General features: G+C 44.5%; 2 protein-coding genes across 5 annotated transcripts in view; one reads left to right on the plus strand and one right to left on the minus strand.

Annotated features, from left to right (window-relative positions):
- rundc3ab (RUN domain containing 3Ab) overlaps nucleotides 1-3,614 on the minus strand; it is a 29,016-nt gene extending 25,402 nt beyond the window's left edge. The window contains exons 1-2 of one of the 3 annotated variants that reach the window (XM_023799860.2): nucleotides 3,532-3,614; nucleotides 62-212 (exon numbers count right to left, since the gene is read on the minus strand). In XM_023799860.2, the coding sequence (XP_023655628.2) occupies nucleotides 62-168 (107 nt within the window). In that variant the 5' untranslated portion in view covers nucleotides 169-212; nucleotides 3,532-3,614. Of the gene's footprint in view, nucleotides 1-61; nucleotides 213-302; nucleotides 611-1,311; nucleotides 1,384-3,531 lie in introns of those variants that run through there. The other 2 variants (XM_023799861.2, XM_023799859.2) reach the window with 2 other exon arrangements.
- Nucleotides 3,615-3,735: 121 nt separating this feature from the next.
- On the plus strand, nucleotides 3,736-20,242 carry ddx42 (DEAD (Asp-Glu-Ala-Asp) box helicase 42). 2 transcript variants are annotated; one of them, XM_023799857.2, is made up of 18 exons: nucleotides 3,736-3,846; nucleotides 4,078-4,316; nucleotides 4,478-4,628; nucleotides 4,854-4,915; nucleotides 5,315-5,351; nucleotides 6,039-6,191; nucleotides 12,154-12,258; nucleotides 12,403-12,522; nucleotides 12,622-12,798; nucleotides 15,334-15,462; nucleotides 15,562-15,661; nucleotides 17,117-17,164; nucleotides 17,252-17,349; nucleotides 17,560-17,836; nucleotides 18,010-18,236; nucleotides 18,429-18,539; nucleotides 18,653-18,760; nucleotides 18,868-20,242. In XM_023799857.2, the coding sequence occupies exons 2-18, from the start codon at nucleotides 4,102-4,104 to the stop codon at nucleotides 19,345-19,347; spliced, it is 2,598 nt and encodes an 865-aa protein (XP_023655625.1). In that variant the 5' UTR covers nucleotides 3,736-3,846; nucleotides 4,078-4,101; the 3' UTR covers nucleotides 19,348-20,242. The 2 variants fall into 2 exon arrangements, with proteins under 2 accessions (XP_023655625.1, XP_072568816.1); XM_072712715.1 differs by lacking the exons at nucleotides 3,736-3,846; nucleotides 4,078-4,316; nucleotides 4,478-4,628; nucleotides 5,315-5,351.
- The last annotated feature ends 511 nt before the right edge of the window (nucleotides 20,243-20,753 follow it).

Below are 20,753 nucleotides of genomic sequence, written 5' to 3' on the forward strand. Positions count from 1 at the left end.
TATTAACCTATTTAGTAATAAGCAGACGTCTAGCAGGCGCTAAGGCCACGGTAACAATTACCTGCAGACCGTGATGAGGTTCTTGCGCTCCACGGCGACGTTTCGAGAAGATGCTTTTTTCGATGACAGACCCATAGCCATTGCTGACTGAAGACAGCTCGTTTCCATCCGGCACCAAACCTCGCTGTATCCCCGGACCACGAAACGCCTTCCTTGTTAAGCCATGCAAAAGACAGCACAAATCAGATTTTTCACCGTGGCTCTGGTGGTAAAAAACATGAAGAGCGCTGAGTCTCCGGTACCGGCGTATCCAGCCTGGGGGGACGTGGAAGCAAGAGACTGATCCTTTATAAAACACTTGAAATCACCGTCTTGTTTTTTCTCGATCTGCCGAGGCATCCAAAGCCGTGGCCTTTTCCCTCCGAATAGTTAAATGAATATTAACGCCGAATAGAGGAGCGCTTCGCACAGCTCTCCGCGTCCTCCCTATTCCTGCGTCTTGCCCTCTTTCCCCAGTCTTTCCTCTCTCGGCTGCCGGTGATGTCATCGTCCCACACTGCGTACGGTGACAGGCTGGCAATGCACCGTCCGACCCACTACATTGATCCCCAAAATGCAACAAACCAAAATATGTAATCCATAATTTGGTTTAAAAATGCATATAATAATAAAATAACTATTTTTTTCCTCTTTATATTGCATTATTATAGGAGGTGTAGGAGGCTTGGGAAATATGACAGGTCTTAAAGCCCACTTCACTCAGTTGTGATGTTGAGTACTTTATATTGATCGCCTTGTGTTAACCCTGACTATCAGCATAACATCCCCTGAAATACTTGCATGATAGCAAAATAATAGCAATCATTAACTCCAGCTGTAAGAGGAAAAAAAACAAAGTTTCAATATTGCCAAAGAAAACAATTACACGCCAGGAACTTGTGGTACTTCCACAATGAAGCGAGACGTTCCCTTAAATTTAACAGCCAACAGAGTGATCTCACTTCTGTAAGTGCAAGCTTGACGGAAATACTGCCTGGAAGTCCACTACAAATAAGTAGGCTATTGTGAAAATGAAGCATGTGTCATTTCCCGAAGCGTGTTTTCCAGTTCTGATTCATGGGCGTCGTAGGTCCGATAACTCGGGGCTATAGTCCCGGGTATTTTAAGCCTAGTATTTAGCCCCGATGCCAGTCTTCCTTCAAGAAAAAAAAGTCAAGCCGCAGGTAAACTTCACTTAGCCCCTGATCTTTTCAATAACTAGAAATAACATTGTCGGATTTATTACTGGTAAGCTACATACCAATGGCTTACCTCATCAAACTGCGTTTAGTGGAACGGCTTTATAAAGTGCTGAAGAAGGTCGCAATGCGTTTATATGGGTCATTTTGTGACTATTAATAGCTGAAAGCTTCAGTGTTTTCCACATCACCACATTAACATACAAGTTAGAGTAATTCATTTAAAACGTAAATTCAAATGAAATCCAATCTGAAAGAATGTACATGTGTATTAAAAGATTTTTTTTGCCCCTTTCACCCTATTAGGGCAACCAAAACACTGTTAAACTAAAACGGAGAGGAAGCAGAACAACGATGTTTCACAATTATGACTGACTATCTCTTCACGATGGAGAAAACTATGAATTTGAAACACGTGAAACAATGAATAGGTGACTAACGAAAATAAAACACATTAAAATAGGCAACGAATCAAGGAATGTTATTGTGTCGTACGTACGCTATAGTGTACAGTAAATGACCCTGAAAACTATACAAGCTATATAGTAGCTTTACAATGATAGGTCCAGGAATCTTTGGGGGATCCAAGGAAATGTTTAACTATAATAATTTACATATTAACTAACGTAAATGTGTAACATGGAGTGGATGTTTGGGGTGGGGTTCTAGTCTTTCAAGGAAAGCTTTGCATGAATCTAATGACATAACTTTAACTGTCGATTGTGTTGTGGGAACCACCTCCTTGTCCAGGAGGTATATGATGATCATGTGGACAGGTAGATTCTATAAACATAATTTCTGATTTTAGTTTCATAATTATTTGAGGCACTGTTGGGCTCAGTAACAGACACTGGCTAAGTCGCTTTCAAGTACAGTGCAACAGCAGTGCTGAGAGATTAAATTATGCCACCTCGTGGCACTTCCTGAGATTTTTCATGGCCTTTCACTGACCTCTGTTAAAATTATGCATATATGCTCCCACATTCTAAAGTCGTTGTAGCTGAAACAGTAAAGGTGATTGTAGGTCTCCTTTTTCAGGCTGAAAGCATATTTAATTTCTACTAATTTACAGAGAAATGTTTCTGGGTCTGTAGGGTCTGTGTGTGTTAAGTAGATTCTTGCATCCGTGCTCAGAAATCCCCACTGTTCACAGCCAGATTATTTGGGACTGCTTTAGAGCTACCTGGTTTTTGTGATGTAAAAAAAATGAGACCACAATAAAGTATTTCAAAACTTTTCCCACCTTTAATGTGATCTATAACTTGTACAATTCATTTGGGGAAAAAAATTAAGGGGAAAAATATATATAAAAAATGTATAATGAGCTGGTTGCACAAGTGTGCACACCTTTAAACTAATACTGTGTTGAAGTGCCTTTTCATTTTAATTACAGCATTCAGTCTTTTTGGATACACACCAGTCGTCAATTAGTGACTCTGAGTAACCCCAAACAAAGTTTAGCTGTCCTAGTAGGATTTTCCTGACATTTACTCAGTTGCATCCTTCAGCAAAAGCCATGATTACAAAGCATCAAAGGGATCTCATTGTTGAAAGGTATCAGTCAGGAAAAGGGTACAAAAAAATCCACAGCATTAGGTATACCATGAAAGTCTGAAAAAAATGGTATCATTGCATCCCTACTATCTTAAACCATCTGCAGTATGCAACTGGTGATATGCTACAGTAATACTCTGGGGGCTAATTTCGATTAAAACTGACAAATGCATAGTAACAATAATATTCTTTTTTTTCTTAGATCAAACCAAAAAGGTCTTAAAAACACATATTTGCGAATTCGCGGTAACTGGGGGTTGGGTGGTGTTAATTGACAAATTCGAATATTTATCATCAGAAGCCATCGGAGACAGAAACAAAATATTCTTACTATGACCTGAGAAATTACACCGATACATATAGCGTTGTTTGGGATAAAAACGATATTGATCATAATAATTTTGTACTTCTAGATGTAAACCAGTGTATTGAATTCCATGTGCTAAAACATATTTATCTATAAAATTAGTTAACCTACCACTTACTGCCGCTAATCATTAGTGGCAACTTTGACAGCTCGCTTACACGCGAATCCATTCAAGCAAATTTCACGTAAACTAGTTATATTTACTGTACGTATAGCTACTCATGCAAATAATCATTTAACTTAACCAATGACCAGCAAGGTCAACGGATTTCACTATCGTAATTCATACTCTAATGTGAAGTTCTTTACAAAAAATAGTGACAAAGACATATTTCAAGGTATTTTTTTGCATATCACGGACGTGACACTTACATGAGCACGTAGACTTTAAATACATGTGACTTCGCTTGAAGGACCTGAAAATACCCGTATTATTAGCTGAAGGGGTTAAAGATGTTTGTTATTGGTCCGCGAAAAACACTGCTATGTTATTGGTTGAAGACAAACCGGATGCTAAGAAAAAGGGTGGGAACATGACGAATCCTCAAACGTTATTGGTTGTTAAATTTTCAATTCGTCGCCCGTTCATGACGTGAAACTTACTGTCGGATTTTAGTGACGAAACTCTGTGAAGTTGGAGGTTCCAAGGACTGCTAATAGTTGAATTTTTCTCTGGATAAAACATAGGTGATTAACTAATTGTAGAGAAGGGGGTGTAAAACGAAATACAACTCATTGTCTTTTGTAGCTTTCTACGATGGGATGTCACATACAGCCGCCTGTAATAAGTAGTAAGGCTATGTAGCAAGCTAAACTGTAAGACGCCACTTGGTGTTTCTCGGTGATTATCTCGCTTATACGCCGCGCTTCGAGTCAGTGTAATTTGACTCTGTAATTTCCTTCTTTTTATCTTCGTAGGTCGGTTGGCTACATTATTAAGCAATGAACTGGAACAAAGGTGGTCCAGGTGCTAAGAGGGGGTTTGGATTTGGAGGATTCAGCTTAGGGTCGGGAAAGAAGGAGGAGCCCCGCCTTTCGCGGCCCTCACACTCTTCATTTGGTGCCGCCGGCTCGACTGGAGGATACGGCAAAAACCAGCAGCTACCCGCCTTTTATAAGATCGGCACCAAAAGGTCCAATTTTGACGAGGAAAACGCGTAAGTGCCACATGTCGATACGACAAGGTTTAACCCCTGGGTTGCAAATTTAAATTAATCGCTTTAGGGTTGTTGTACTTTCTATGTAGGACAATTCAGATAAAACTGATTGTATCCTAAACTGCAATGGAGGAATACAAGATGTGGGGTTTCTCTCTTAGGTATTTTGAAGATGACGAGGAAGAGTCTGGCAATGTTGACCTGCCTTATATCCCTGCGGAGAACTCTCCAACACGAAAACAGTTTAATTCCCAGGACAGGGACTCTGACAGTGAGGAAGACCCACTAGATGCCTTCATGGCAGAAGTGGAGGTGATGGGGAAACTTCACTATTTCTGTTGCAACTTATATATGATGTCAATTAACATAAAAATGATATCAGAACTTGTATAAGCCCTATGGGCTGTCTTGTTTTAAGATTCACTTGTCACTGCTTTTTGGAGTATAGTGAAACTTTTTTTCTGCACTGATATTAATTGGTTCCATGGTTACTGGTTAATTTTTTTTTACATTGTTCAGTTTCATGTTGCCTCATAGGACCAAGCATCAAAAGACTTAAGAAAACTGGAAGACAAGGAAAAAGAGAAAAAGCCTGATAAGTAAGTTCTATTCTGCTTTTTCCTGATTATTTATGGGGATCTAGTTGTTAGTGATTATGCAGGTCTTTTAAAGGGCAAACATTCTTTAGGAAGGTTATAATACTATGGTAAATGTTTTTCTAAAGGTAGGTTAATGGTGTCTGCCATTTCTGGGTGACAAAGTTATTTTGGGTGAAGATGGTACAGCAGTGAGGTGCTTAGCCAAGTTTGGTGCCCCTCGCTGACTGTCCTCTGTGGTCTGCGGCTCCCTTGGCCAGCTGGAGAAACAATGACGTTTGCAGGTGCAACAGTGTAGTTATAAGACAGGAAAAAGTGGAAAAATGAGTATTCCTTTAGGGTGCTGACGAGTGTATGGACGAGTTGCAGGGAAGTTTTTTTTTTCTCCGCTTTTTCTTCCAGGGGTATACGTGATGACATTGAAGAAGAAGATGATCAAGTGAGTGTGACTCGCGCCGTGCTCCTTTATCGCACAACTGCTCAGAGGCGATCCTCAGCCATCTTTGCTTCAGTCCCACCATCCCAGCCATGTGTCTCTATGAATGACTTTTTTTTTTTAGGAGCTGCTCTGTCTTTAAATCTCTGATTGCAGGTTAATCCTTTGACACTCCCAGATTCATGTCAGTGGTTTTGATTGTTGGAGCATTTGTGACCCTTCAGACTAGATTGCCGTTATCTGTTTAAGTATCGATGCGTCTGTAGTATATATTCATGTTTTGTTAATTTAGCAGATGCTTTTGTCCAAAGTGATGTGCAAGACTGGACTAGAGTTAGGGTCAGCCAGCATTTCTGCCTCAGGATTAAGGACCTTGCTCAAGGTCCCAATGGTGTGATTACTCTGCCAGCTGTGAGATTTGCACCCAAAACCTTTGGGATAAGGGTGCAGATCCCCAACCGGCTTAGCTGTTGCCAACATGTTGCCGAATTCCCGTTGCAGTTCACTTTGGTGTTTTTGGGAAATATTTGACATTCTAATAAAATACACATCACACCTTCTTACCTAATCTATGGGTTGATGAAAATGTAGGCCGAGCTTAGTGGGATTGTTTACCTTGCAGTGTGACAACTGGCGATGTGGCAGGTCTGGTTGCGACGTTCTGTCACTGTGTTGCTGTGCCCCATGTAGGAAGCCTATTTCCGATACATGGCGGAGAACCCCACTGCCGGCTTGACCCAAGAAGAGGAGGAGGAAAACATAGATTATGACAGTGACGGCAATCCAATCCCTTCTACCACCAAGAAGATCATTATGCCCCTCCCACCCATTGACCACTCGGAGGTACTTGACTCTTCCTCTTCTTTGCTTTCTCAGGTGGAGTTCAATTGCTTTTATTGATATCAAGATTTTAATACAGAAAAAAACTGGTCTTTTTGGAGCTGTGGCTTAAGCTATGAAAATTGCTTCTTGAAATGGTATTGTGATTGAGCTTATATGGGAGCCACACTGGTTTATCTGATGAATCCGTGTGTAGGGGTGCTTTTCCATATAACCAGGTACTGTCTTTTTGGTACTTCAAGGTGTTGGTTTAAAAATCAGTTTAAAGTTTAACTTTTGCATGAACACTGCATGCGTTCTCCAAGACAACCATGATCATTTTCATCCTTGCTGTTTTAATCACTCCTAGACGGGTTTGTGAGAAATTTATGAACTCCCTTTTTGTTTTATAAATACGGCAATATTTATTAAACAAAATCACATCGTTATACGCCTGCTGTCCTAGTATAGTGGTAATTGTGAGACAGAAATGTTAAAATTTTTTGTAATACCATCCTTATATTTTTGTTGTATTTGTTGTTCTGACTAGATCGCAGTTAATTAAATTTATAATCGTTGTTTTCTGAGTTTGCAACTGTTTTCAAGGTGGAGTTTGTGTTGTCTCAGTGGCAGGCTATTTGCATAACCAATCAACAAAGAAAGCGTTTCACGTCCCACCCCAAAGTACCAAAGAAGTACTCCAGTTGGTTAGGTACTCTTGGTAATAGTACTCAAGCAGAAGTCAATGGAAAAGGAAAAGTACCAAAAGTACTTTGTGGTAGAAAACCGCGCTATGTCAGTAGGGACAATGCAAATGCAACTATATGAGGATGCTCACAGCGGAATCAACATTATTAGATGCTCATTCACCTAAATGGGCATGTTAAGGACTTAAAAAGTGTAATACTTCTTCCCAATCAAAATACATTAACTCTAGCTTTGAATCTCATGTGACATTTTAGTGCTACTATATTAGCTTCGGGAACAGCCCAAAGAAGGCATGTGGGTCCCCCCTCCAATGGACTCACCACCTGTAGGAGGGTCCAAAGGGGTCGGGTGCAGTGCGAGTTGGGCAGTGGCCAAAGGCGGGGACCTCAGCGGTCCTATCCTCGGCTGCAGAAGCTAGCTCTAGGGACATGGAATGTCACCTCTCTGGCAAGGAAGGAGCCTGAGCTGGTGTAGGAGGTTGTGAGGTTCTGAGATATAGCTGGGCTTACCTTGACGCACGGCTTGGGCTCTGGAACCAGTCTCCTTGAGGGGGGTTGGACCCTCTTCCACTCTGGAGTTGCTCACGGGGAGAGATGCAGAGCCGGGGTGGGCATATTTATTGCCCCCTCGCTGGGCACTAGGGATGGCACGGTTCATGAAAAAAAACCGAACCGTTCGGTTCGCTTGTCTCGGTTCGGAGTATGCATGCGTCGCACGGTTCGACGGTTCATGACATGCGCAATGTAGCCTCGTGCCCCGTATGTGATGTCAGTGTGTTTCCCTTTCGCGTGAAAGAATAGGCTATATGCACAGAGCGTTGTGACGTAGTTCCAGTAAAAGTTCAGCCAGCTAAGTAATTTCCGGTAGCCTTTCGTTTGCTGCGTTTAGCTCGTGTTTTCAGCGTTACCACCGTCTCTGAAGAAAACGTTTAAATTTCAGCCAACCGATAGCACAAAATCTGAACACTGTTGTGCGCCTTTATTGTGTGACTTTATTTAATGTGCGGTTAGGCACTTTGTTAAAGAAAATTAAGTTATCTGTGACAAAGCACTCCAGTGAGTGTCATGCCTCGATCGTCCGCTCTTTCCGTGTGCCACGCCCCCTCGTTAACCCTGTGTGGATTCCCCGTGTTTACCAGCTGTTATTGATTGTTGTCAAATTTGTCATTACTCCATTGTATTTAGTCCGCGTTTCCGTTTCTTTCTCCAGTCCGGTCATTATATTGCAATTCTGCTTTACCGCTCGTCTGTGTTCCTTTTGCTCATTAAACCCCGCATTCCCCCGATCCTAGGTCTCGATCCTCGCCTCTGCTTCCCCGGTCAGCATTGTAACAGTGAGCCTGCTTCCATGCTGCAATGTGAACATTTGCCATGTTCCTAAAAATTCTGTTTATTGCACAGTGTCTGACCACACAGACCTACAGGCTATTGCCAGATGATCATACTAGACATATCAACTGGACATATTTTGAACTATTACAGATTGATGTCTTGTACATACACAGAAACTGGATTTTATCGATTACTCAAGAACATTCAATATAATTAATACCAATTTTTTTCACGTATATAAATATATAAATATATAAATATAAATAAATAAAACGAACCGAATCAGGCTTAATCAAGATAGGTGATCTATAATTTTAACGATCCCCAATTAAATTAACCCTGTGGACCGGACAAATACAAAACGAATGATTAAACATTATATGCGTCTCTTTTTGTATGTTTTCTAAATAAGACCGCGTGCCCATACCCAACTGTAATAGCGATTAAAGCGATCTATTCTTTTAGCATTTATGTTAAGGCAAGACTTTTATTTTATTACTGTTCTGGGATTAATAATGCTTAATAATTTTAATAATGTGCTTTAAGTCAAGTCAAATTCAGTTTATGCATGATTACATGATATAGCTTTTTTAATACTGTATCCTAAATTGTGGATAATTAAGCTATATATCATATGCTGAAGTACATTTCTGGAGTGTTAAAGATTAAAAGAAAAAATAACAAGAACCGTACAGAACCGAAAACCGTGACCCTAAAACCGTGATACAAACCGAACCATGGGTTTTGTGAACCGTGCCACCCATACTGGGCACCTGTACATTGGGGTTTACTGCGGTGAATGAGAGAGTAGCCTCCCTTCGCCTTTGGGTGGGGGGACGGGTCCTGAGTGTTGTTTGCGCTTATGCGCCAAGCGACAGCTCAGAATACCCACCCTTTTTGGATTCCTTGGAAGTGGTGTTGGAGAGCGTTCCTCCTGGGGACTCTCTTGTTCTGCTGGGGGACTTCAATGCTCACATGGGCAATGACAGTGAGACCTGGAGTGGCGTGATTGGGAGGAAGCCCCCCCCGATCTGAAACCGAGCGGTGTTTTGTTGTTAGACTTCTGTGCTTGTCACGGATTGTCCATAATGAACACCATTTTCAAGCATAAGGGTGTCCATATGTGCACTTGGCACCAGGACACCCTAGGCTGCAGTTCGATGATCAACTTTGTGGTTGTGTCATCGGACTTGCGGCCGCATGTATTGGACACTCGGGTGAAGATAGGGGCGGAGCTGTCAACTGATCACTACCCGATGGTGGGTTGGCTCCGCTGGTGGGGGAGGAAGCCGGCCAGTCCTGACAGGCCCAAGCATGTAGTGAGGGTCTGCTGGGAACATCTGATGGAATCCCCTATCAGAAGGGGCTTCAACTTCCACCTCCGGCATCACTTCTCCCAGGTCCTGGGGGAGGCGGGGGACATTGAGTCCAAATGGGCCATGTTCCGTGCCTCCATTCCGTGCCGACCGGAGCTGTGGCCGTAAGGTGGTCGGTGCCTGTCGCGGCGGCAATCCCCGAACCCGCTGGTGGACACCACTGGTGAGGGATGCCATCAAGCTGAAGGAGGAGTCCTATCGGGCCTTTTTAGCCTGTGGCACTCCTGGGGCAGCTGATAGGTACCGGCGGGCCAAGTTGAATGTGGCTTCGGTGGTCGCTGAGGCAAAAACTCAGGTGTGGGAGGAGTTTGGCGAGGCCATGGAGAATGATTTCCGGACGGCTTTGAGGAGATTCTGGTCCACCATCCGGCGGCTCAGGGCGGGAAAGCGGAGTGCATCAACACTGTTTATGGTGGGGATGGGGTGCTGCTGACCTCAACTCGGGCCATTTTGGGTCGGTGGAGGGAATACTTCGAAGATCTCAATCCCATTGACACGCCTTCCAACGAGGAAGCAGAGTCTGGGGGCTTGAGGCTGGGGTGGAGGTCGCTGAAGTGGTTAAAAAGCTCCTCCGTGGCCAGGCCCTGGGGGTGAATGAGATCCATCTGGAGTTCCTTAAGGCTCTGAATGCTGTGGGGATGTCCTGGTTAACACGCATCTGTAGCATCGTGTGCACATCGGGGGCAGTGCCTCTGGACTGGCAGGCCGGGTTGGCGGTCCCCCTCTTTAAGAAGGGGGACCGGAGGGTGCGCTCCAACTATAGGGGGATCACACTCCTCAGGTCTAGTCGGGGGTTCTGGAGTGGAGGGTCCGTCGGATTGTCGAACCTTGTATTCAGGAGGAGCAGTGTGGTTTTCGCCCTGGCCGTGGAACTGGGGACCAGCTCTATACTCTCAGCAGGGTCTTGGAGGGTTCATGGGAGTTTGCCCAACCAGTCTACATGTGTTTTGTGGACTTGGAGAAGGCATTCGACCGTGTCCCTCGGGGAGTGCTCCGGGAGTAAGGGGTTCCGGGCTACCTTATATGGGCTGTTCAGTCCTTGTATGACCGGTGTCAGAGCTTGGTCCACATGGTCGGTTGCAAGTCGGATTCATTTCCAGTGAGGGTTGGACTCCGCCAGGGCTGCCCTTTGTCATTAATTCTGTTCATAGCTTTTATGGACAGATTTTCTAGGCACAGCCAGAGCTGAGAGTTGAGGGTGTCCGGTTTGGTGACCTCAGGATTAGGTCTCTGCTTTTTGCAGATGATGCGGTTCTGTTAGCTTCATCAGACCGTGACCTTCAGCTCTCACTGGAACAGTTTGCAGCAGAGTGTAAAGCGGCTGGGATGAAAATCAGCACCTCCAAATCTGAGACCATGGTCCTCAGCCAGAAAAGGGTGGAGTGCTCTCTCCAGGTCGGGGAAGAGGTCCTTCCTCAAGTGGAGGAGTTTAAGCATCTCAGGGTCTTATTCACGAGTGAGGGAAGGATGGAGCGGGAGATCGACAGGCGGATCGGTGCGGCGTCAGCAGTGATGCGGGCGCTGCATCGGTCTGTCATGGTGAAGAAGGAGCTGAGCCAAAAGGCAAAGCTCTCAATTTACCAGTCGATCTACGTTCCTACCCTCACCTATGGTCACGAGCTGTGGGTAGTGACCGAAAGAACGAGTTTCCTCCACAGGGTGGCTGGGCTTTCCCTTAGAGATAGGGTAAGGAGCTCGGTCATTCGGGAGGGACTCAGAATAGAGCCGCTGCTCCTCCGCATTGAGAGCCAGTTGAGGTGGCTCGGGCATCTGCTTAGGATGCCTCCTGGACACCTCCCTGGTAAGGTGTTCTGGGCATGTGCCACTGGGAGGAGGCCCCGGGGAAGACCCAGGACACGCTGGAGGGACTATGTCTCTCGGCTGGCCTGGGAATGCCTCGGGATTCCCCTGGAGGAGCTGGACGAAGTGGCCGGGGAGAGGGCCACTGCTGCACCTGTGACTCGACCTCAGATAAGCGGTAGATAATGGATGGATGGATAGCTGTGACTTGCCAGATTTTTTTTTTCTCAGCACTGTGTATAAACCATCATTGATCTGTGAATGACTTGTCTTTGACAACAAACTTGTCCCATTTGGCTTGTTTTTATAGTCATGTCTCCATATCAGGGTTAACGAAAAATAAGTGTGAGTGAACATTTTCATAAACTGAAATAAAATAACCTAGAACACTACAACTAAATGAAAACTATAAATATTGATTCAGAATCTAACAAATGTGAAATACTTTCCATTATAATTTTGTAATGCTGTTCAGCTAAAGTAATGATTTGCTTTATGGAATGCCCAGAACGTGTCTTGCCCATTTTGAGTACATAACATACACTGTGTATTCATGTAGGATTCTCTAAAGATCAGACACCTAAACTAGCTCTACAATTTTCAGTCTATCTCTAGAAATAAAATTATCAAAATTTAAACTGAAATGTGTAAAAACCAAATAAAAAAATACATTTTAAAAAATAATAAAACCACGCTCAAACCTAACACCGAACTGAATTTCCAAATGATAATTTGGAAAACCGTAATGATAGTGCTCCATATTCCTTTTAGATCGACTACCCACCCTTTGAGAAGAACTTCTACAATGAGCATGAGGAGCTGAGCACCTTAACGGGCATCCAGGTGGTGGAGCTAAGGCAAAAGCTGAACTTGCGGGTAGGTGTCGCTCAGGAGTGAGAGACCTCCATCTCTCTGCAGGCTGCAGTTAGATGATAGAAATGCCGCCACTGCCGCCTCCTCCCTTGGGGGTGAAACCCTGTTATCCCTTGTTGTGATCATGTGACTTCCGTGTGCTATCAGGTGTCTGGAGCTGCCCCCCCGAAGCCCGGCACCAGCTTTGCTCACTTTGGCTTTGACGAACAGCTGATGCACCAGATCCGCAAATCGGAGTACACGCAGCCGACGCCCATCCAGTGCCAGGTATTCCGGGCTCCACCTGGCAGTGCCCTCTGCTTCCTCTCATGCTGTGCACCCATGATGCTTCGAACAGATGTCGTGACTTTCGTCGCTCTCCCACAGGGGGTGCCCATTGCCCTGAGTGGCCGTGACATGATTGGCATCGCCAAGACAGGCAGCGGGAAGACGGCCGCCTTCATCTGGCCCATGCTAGTGCATATCATGGACCAGAAAGAGTTGCAGTCTGGAGAGGGCCCCATCGCCATCATTGTGTGCCCCACCAGGGAGCTTTGTCAGCAGGTCAGGCACAGGGCATGGCAGTATCAATGGGGAGCGTGGCAGGGAGAGGGATGGTGATGGCTAGCAGGACAGGTGCAGCTGGAAGCCTGATTGTGTTCTATTAATTCCTTACCTCATTTATAAAACTGCTCATTCCAGAAATGAGCCACTAATCCTAGACTAAGTTACAACAGATCGAGCTTACCTAGTCAATTTGAATTCTCATAACTGTGTTTTGTCTGTCCTGTTCTGGGGGCATATTACAGAAACTTCCTAACTTTTATATCCTGTCTTAACTGTTTGGTAACCATGGTAACTACAGTTGGCACCTGATTTAGGAAAAAAGCCATTATAGATGAACAGTTCCTAAGTTATTGTTCTCAAGACAGGCAATTTGTGTTACACAACTTTCCTAACTTCCCAAAATCTTTAAACTCTCCTAACATTAGGATAACTACGCTGCCCCGATCTTGACATAACGATAAAAGTTATATATATTGTGGACACGTTCTACTATCTCATTCCCTCATTTTAGTTAAATCATGGCCACATGTTACTAATTCATTCCCATGATATATATCATTTTTATCATTATGTCATGAGAGGAGTTCTATACATTTTGTTGATTTAAATAAACAGCACCCATATGGATTAAATGAGTTTAGCCATAGCTGACACTGTGTGTCGATCTGTAAAAGTTATGGCAGCTTAACTGTTATCCTAAAATTAGGAGAGTTTGCGATATTTCGAAGTTAGAATGTGATACGGAGTAGGGGTGTAACAATACATCGATTTGTATCGATATATCGATTCAACAGAAAACGATCCGATGCATCGATGTGACCGCATAAATATCGATACATGCGTTTTTATTTTCTCGCCTGTTCCAGTATTGTTTTCATGATGCACTCAGACGTATACATGGTCTACGCCCAATACGTCGATCGCGACCTACTGGTCAATTGCAAAGGTAGTGTGGGTAGATCGTATGGCATAAAAAATAGAGGATGGATGATGCGTTTGATCACACCAGCTGCTGCAAGCTACCGAGTCCCCTAGTTAGCCTCCAATTTATTTCTACTAAACTTAAGAAAGGGTATAAAAATGAATGGGGGAGCTGGACCAAGTAAGAAGCCAAAAACCTGCCACTTCCATACGGAATGGGAGGAGGACTGTTTTATTTCACCATGTCATATTCGAAGTGCGTTTGACTCATCTGTCAGTCTACCGTTGCTATTCTGAAGATGGGAAATGTGGAGCGGCATTTTTGGACTGTTCATCAAAACTATGACATTAACTTCCCTCTGAAAAGTGAGCTGAGAAAGAGAAAGGTGAAGGAACTAAAATCCCAGTTCAATTCAAAAATACTTTATTCATCCCAAAGGGAAATTAATAATAATAATAATTATTATTAATAAAGAATACTCAATATTTTATACATAAATATATGTTTTGCATTTTTATAGTAGGTAGATCATTTTGACTTGGTTATTTATAAGTAGCTCGCAAGCTAGCGTTCCTTCAGAGCGTGTGTTTAGTATGGCAGGTGACATAGGACGCTATGCTCAGAGCACACAATCTCCTGAACATTTTGACCATTTAATTTTTCTTTAAAAAAAAAAAAAAAAAAAAAAAAACCTCTCAATGCAGAATACTGACATACATGTTTCACTGCAGAAGTCAGTCTGTTGATCTTCCTCATTCAACATGTCTGTCCATGCAATGTTTTTTATTTGATTATATTGCACTTTATATTTCTTGTAATTGTTGTACCCCAGCGTAGGGCAAGCGAGCAGGGAATGTGGAATCAGGATCAGGCAGATGGAAATCCAACTAACGGGGGGGGGGGGGGGTTATTGCAAGCACAGCACATAACATAGGGGGAAACTTCAATGACAGATCTGGGCGACAGACTCTGATGTGGACTTAAATACACAGGACTGGACGAAACAATAAGAAACAGCTGGGAACAATCGGGATTGTACGCAAAGTTAATGAGGGGCGTAGCACACGAGGGTCATATGAGCAGGTCATGACGGTTATGGACATACTTTTATACTTTTTGTTACACTTTTGTATTTATCTGGAGAAGACTTGATTCAAAATAAAAATTATTCACCATGTAAATCTACATCCATCCAAAGTTTTTATTTTTACCTTATTGCACTTTATTTTGCTTGATTTATGGGACTTAATATGATAAAATGCTAATTATATTTGCCTTTTTTAATTCATTGAAATGTGAAGGATTGTGTGAAATTTTCATCATTTCCACTACTATCCCTAGTATCGAAATGAATCGTATCGTGGGAATATCTGAGGTATCAAAAAAAATCGAACCGTTGGCTTAAGGAATCGATATTGTATCGTATCACAAGGAAAGCTGTGATTTACACCCCTAATACGGAGTGCCTTCCTTGAACTTCCTGGTTCAGTCCTGATATTTCGTTTAGTCCGTGTTTAGTTTGCGCCACATGACCAGATGAGTGTTCTGGCAGAAGCAGCTCTGTTGTCTCAGTGACCTGAATGTTTCCATGACACGCCGTGTTGCTCCAGATACACGCAGAATGCAAGCGCTTCGGGAAGGCCTACAATCTTCGCTCAGTGGCTGTGTACGGCGGCGGCAGCATGTGGGAACAGGCCAAAGCACTGCAGGAAGGCGCCGAGATTGTGGTCTGCACCCCAGTGAGTCTCTATTTATTTATTTATTTATTTATTTAAAAAACACTCCATGTGCTGGGTCAAAAGCCCTATGCCCCATCTTGACTGCACATGCATCGACAGGGACGCCTGATCGACCACGTGAAGAAGAAGGCGACATCCCTGCAGAGGGTGACCTACCTGGTCTTTGATGAGGCAGACCGCATGTTTGACATGGGCTTCGGTAAGGGCACCCCCTGCCTGAACCAGCAGGTATCGATAGGGATTGCAGAGCCTGATGCAGCTGGAAAAGCTATTTGGAAGAGGACAGTGGCTCTGTAAATAAAACTGTGGCCTCATAACTCCTCCAAGGCGGAGGCTTTGAGTTACATCCTGCCTGGCTCTGTGTATGTGCAGCTTTGAGTCTCCCTATGTTACCCTAGCCCCTTCCCATTGTCCAAAGATATACAGATTATGTTAATTGGTGGCTCAGTTGTCCAATTTGTGTGTACGGTAAATTCTCGTTATAGCGGACTCACTTATAATGGAATATCGTCTATAACAGACGAGGTCCGCTGGTCCCGGCCGTGCACTTTTAAGAACATGCAGAAAAAGCATCGGATATAGCAGACTCAAATATAACGGAATTTTGCTTATAACGGACAAACAATTTGGTCCCTAGGGCCGCTTTTAGCTGTAGTTTTGTTTCGACTATAACGGACATGCACGTCAGTAGTTGTTTTCAAAATGGCTGAGAAGTCTGCTACGAAGCATCGTTAGATTTAAAACGTTCTTTTAATTGAAACAAAAAAGAGAAAACAAGCGGATATTGTACGTGACTATGGTATAACTAAATCTATGGTCAGTGACATAGTAACCCTGAGAAGTACAAGACTTCTTTCCAGTTTGCAGATGGCAGAAAGAAAATGCGCAAATCCACCTATGATGATGTTGAAGCAGACATTCTGATGAATTTCTTTGGAAAAGTTGATGCATATATCGCTAAAACCTCTGAAAGAAATGCAGCCCAGAAGAAAATGACAGATTTTTCTTCCCAGTAATTTGGCTACAGTTCGACATAATGCTTTAGAACATCTTTTAGTGTAGGGTATTATAATGCCTCTTGTCATTTGCTATGCATTCATTCGCTACAGTAGTAAGAAAAGATATGTGTGGTTGTGACATAAAATGAGTTTTGTTTTGAGTTGCAATAGGTGAAATACAGTAAATAAAGTTGGATTACTACCTTTCTGGGGTGTGGCATGAGTAAATAGTGTCCTGTAGTTGTGTTCTGGGCAACTCTGGATATAACAGACTTTGGATATAACGGATTGTTTACAGGTCCCTTGAAGTCCGTTATAACTGGATTTTACTGTATTACCCAGCAATGAACTGGCATCCCATCCAGGGTGCTCCTTGCCTAATGCCTTGTCCAGGTTCACCAAACAATGGACAGATGGAAGGGGACATGTATGTGTAGTGTATGCCTGTAATGTGTACAGTGCATGGCTCACCGAGTTAGGATGACGTGCCTGTGATCAGAAGGTTACTGGTTCAGATGCCTGGGTTGGTGGCTGATTTGATCTCACAGCTGGGTCTTTGAGCAAGGCCCTCAACACCAATTTCTTTTGTCCCAAACTATACATCTCTCTGAATAAATGCTAAAATCTAATATTGATCATGTTCTCATGTGTTTCAGAGTATCAGGTGAGGTCCATTGCAAGTCACGTGCGCCCCGACAGACAGAGTAAGTGTCCTCATCCTCAGTCTGTGCACTTGCAAGTTGTCCATCGTCACCCTCTTGTGACTTGCATGCCGCCGCCTCTCCCCACAGCCCTTCTCTTCAGTGCCACCTTCCGGAAAAAGATCGAGAGGTTGGCGCGGGACATACTGGTGGACCCTATCCGTGTGGTGCAGGGTGACATTGGCGAGGTAGGCTGTCTGTCTCAGACACAGTGCTAGTCAACCCATTGCATTAGTTAATATCCAGTCATGTTTATAGCGTGGAGTAGATGCTGAAATGAATTTCCCACAAGTCAGTTGGACACTTTTTGCATAAATTTGGGTCACACGGAAATTATTTGAGATTCTAGCAGCTACCATTTCACATAACCTTGTGCTAACCACTCCGGTCCTTGGCAGGCCAACGAGGATGTGACCCAGCTGGTAGAGGTTATGCCCAGCGGCCTGGACAAGTGGGGCTGGCTGACAAGGCGCCTGGTGGAGTTCACCTCCTCCGGATCTGTGCTCATCTTCGTCACCAAGAAAGCCAATTGTGAGGAGCTGGCCACCAACCTGAGCCAGGAGGGCTACAGCCTGGGCCTGCTGCATGGAGACATGGACCAGAGCGAGAGGAACAAGGTCATCGCTGATTTTAAGAAGAAGAGTCTGCCCGTGCTGGTGGCCACAGATGTTGCGGGTAAGCAGGGGTTGAAATAGGACCTCTCTGTCTTGAGCTGTTATGGGGTGTCTGAATGGATTGGTCCATCAGTGAAGGTTCTGGAGCCCTAGTGCTTGTATTGATTTCCAGGTTTCACTTCTAGTTAGTTCTGCTTATTTATGCTATTTGACTCATAAGTGTATGTCCTATAGCCCGTGGCTTGGACATCCCATCCATCCGCACCGTTGTCAATTACGACGTGGCTCGTGACATCGACACACACACTCACCGAATCGGCCGCACGGGTCGTGCAGGGGAGAAAGGAGTGGCCTACACCCTGCTTACCCACAAGGATACTTCCTTTGCTGGCGACCTTGTGCGCAATCTCGAAGGAGCCAATCAGAATGTTTCCAAAGAACTCATGGATCTTGCGATGCAGGTAAATGGGCAAAAGCCATGTCCCAGTCACTGCTGCCAATCACTGCCTGCTTTAACCCAGTCAGAGCCAATGAGAAATGCAGTTGGATGATGATCCCACCCACTGCCATGACTTGTTAATGGTATTACTTTTATTTCAATACCACAGCTCTAGGCTCCTGACTCCTGTCCTCTTACATCTGTATCCATGCAGAATCCCTGGTTCAGGAAGTCCCGCTTTAAGGGAGGCAAGGGGAAAAAGCTGAACATTGGCGGAGGTGGCCTGGGCTACAGGGAGAGGCCCGGCCTGGGGGCCGACACATCGGTGAACCCCTTTGTTTTGCCATATGAAAAACCGGAGGCTCTCTGATTTTGGGGCTGCTTTAGCACCCTGGCGGTCCTGCAACCTGTAATTAATCCGTGTCTGTCGTCCCACAGGAGCGTGGGGTCGCAGCCAGTGGCTCCTCCCTCTGTAACTACGAGACCTACAAACCATCCTCGGGGGCCATGGGGGACCGCATGTCGGCACTGAAACAGGCCTTTCAGGTACCTGGGTCGGCAGCCAGTGGAGAGCTACCCTAATCACGTGTGTATGTGCCATCTTTCCTCTGAATGGGTAAACCCTATTCCTGTCTGTGCTATTTTCCTTTCAGGCTCAGTATAAGAATCATTTTGTGGCCGCATCCGGTTTGCCACCCAAGCTGACTAACACCAACTCCAGCAGCTCATCAGGCTGGACTAGTGCCGGCAGCCTGAGCTCCGTGCCCACAGAGGAACCCCAGGACAGCGGCCGGTCCCGGGGAGGCTCCTCCTCTCAGGGCATGGGACCTCCCCCGCCGTCCCACAGCTTGGGCACGAAGATGCTGGGCTTCACCAGCGGTGGCTCCCTGAGCTCCCTGTCAGAAAGCCGGTCTGAGCGCAGTGAGCGGCACGGCGGGGATCGCTATGGAGATCGATATGGTGATCAAGATCGCTACAGTGGTGGGCGCCATGGGGACAGTAGTAACGGACAGGGGAGGGCCGACAGGAATGGGGGGGACAAACCGGGGGATGACGGCAGAGGTGAGAAGGCTGAAAGAAGCTTCTCCATCACGGATCCTCCGAAGCGCAAGAAGAGTCGCTGGGACAACTGAAGCATTGGTGTATCACCTCCCGTAAAATGAGGCAGATCCTTAGGAGGCCAGCCAGCCTGCGTATTCTTCTGTTCTTTTTTGTTTAGCGGCCAAACGAAGCAGCATGTTCCCACATGGTGATGGTCAGGGTGGTCCCCAGAAAGCGCCTAGGGAAAACACCCCCGCCCAGCTTATTTCAGCTCCACACAGGTAACTGACATCAGCCCGGGGTGTGGACACATCAGAAGTGACTATTTGTTTTTCAAGCCTGCTTGTTTCCGTGAATGTTGTTGCCCTTAGCGTGGGAGATGGGAGGCTTCCAGCTGTTTCGTAACCCTTTTTTTTGTGCTCATTTTACTCCAAATGGGATCTGAAAGTGGAAGTGTATAGTAGTGGGTTTGTGAATGTGAACAGACCATGGCATTTCTCTGTAAATGTGATGCCTGTTTCTGCAGCTCTGATGCATTTTCTGCTGAGGGTAGTGACGGGGGGTGACTATGTCACAATTTCTCCAGTTTTGTATAAGGTGACTAATGAAGTCTTTGACTCTCCATTCTTCTGTGTACAGGCTTTCAGTATGTGTTTAAAGGTTATTAGCTCTTTCCTCATGTTGTGAGATTAGTGCTTAATTGAACGTGGTTTCAAACAAAGCTTGTTTTCTTATTTTTTAGCCATTAGTTGCGTCTGTTTATTGGTCTATGATGGATAAGACCAAAGGTCAGCTGTTTTAATTGGCATCAAATCAGACGATGTAAAACAGAGCATTACTTTGGGTATGTGCTGGCTTGTAATTTTTTTTCCTCCCACTCTCACCTCTTTTCTGTTGTAGGTAACAAATACTGTTTTTCAAAAAAAAAAAAAACATTTTGCTGTTCATTGTCATTTGGTTTTTAAATAAACAGAGTGGTTTTGAAGACCTGCTCTGCTCTGTTCTATCGTTTGTGCTCGAGCCGCCTCCTAGGGTTGACTTTCACATATTGACGCATGCCAGCTTTGCGAGCATCTTACCACACTGTGGGATCTGGTTTCTCGTGCCGCTGCTGTCTGTCGGAGGGCCACACTCCCCATAGCTGGATCTGCAGTTTTGCTGTGAAATTCCAGCCATGTCTGAGAGCTCCTGGGAGAATTTTTTTATTTGTTTTTTTTATTTTACGAAGCAAAGCTGAGGGCCCACAGTGCGCCAAACGACAGACCCTACATACCTTGTAAATTTATTTTATGGACTTATTTCTGCTTGTGGTTGTGGGTAGAGTTCTCACCATTGGGCACCTGAGCAAAGCCCTTAGCCCTGAATATAATAATTATAATAATTAATATAATACATGACGTTTATACTAGGGGTGTAAATCACACCTTTCCTCGCGATACGATACAATATCGATTCCTTAAGCCAACGGTTCGATTTTTTTTTTTGATATCTCAGAAAT

The sequence above is a fragment of the Paramormyrops kingsleyae genome, chromosome 5 (genome assembly GCF_048594095.1).
Source record: "Paramormyrops kingsleyae isolate MSU_618 chromosome 5, PKINGS_0.4, whole genome shotgun sequence".
NCBI classification, from domain to species: domain Eukaryota; kingdom Metazoa; phylum Chordata; class Actinopteri; order Osteoglossiformes; family Mormyridae; genus Paramormyrops; species Paramormyrops kingsleyae.

Excerpts from the sequence above, each read along its gene's own strand:
- ddx42 (XM_023799857.2), top strand. The coding sequence starts at position 4,102 with ATGAACTGGAACAAAGGTGGTCCAGGTGCTAAGAGGGGGTTTGGATTT. Across the intron at positions 12,259-12,402 it reads GGCAAAAGCTGAACTTGCGG|GTGTCTGGAGCTGCCCCCCC; the intron begins GTAGGTGTCGCT and ends GTGTGCTATCAG. Across the intron at positions 17,837-18,009 it reads GGTGGCCACAGATGTTGCGG|CCCGTGGCTTGGACATCCCA; the intron begins GTAAGCAGGGGT and ends TATGTCCTATAG.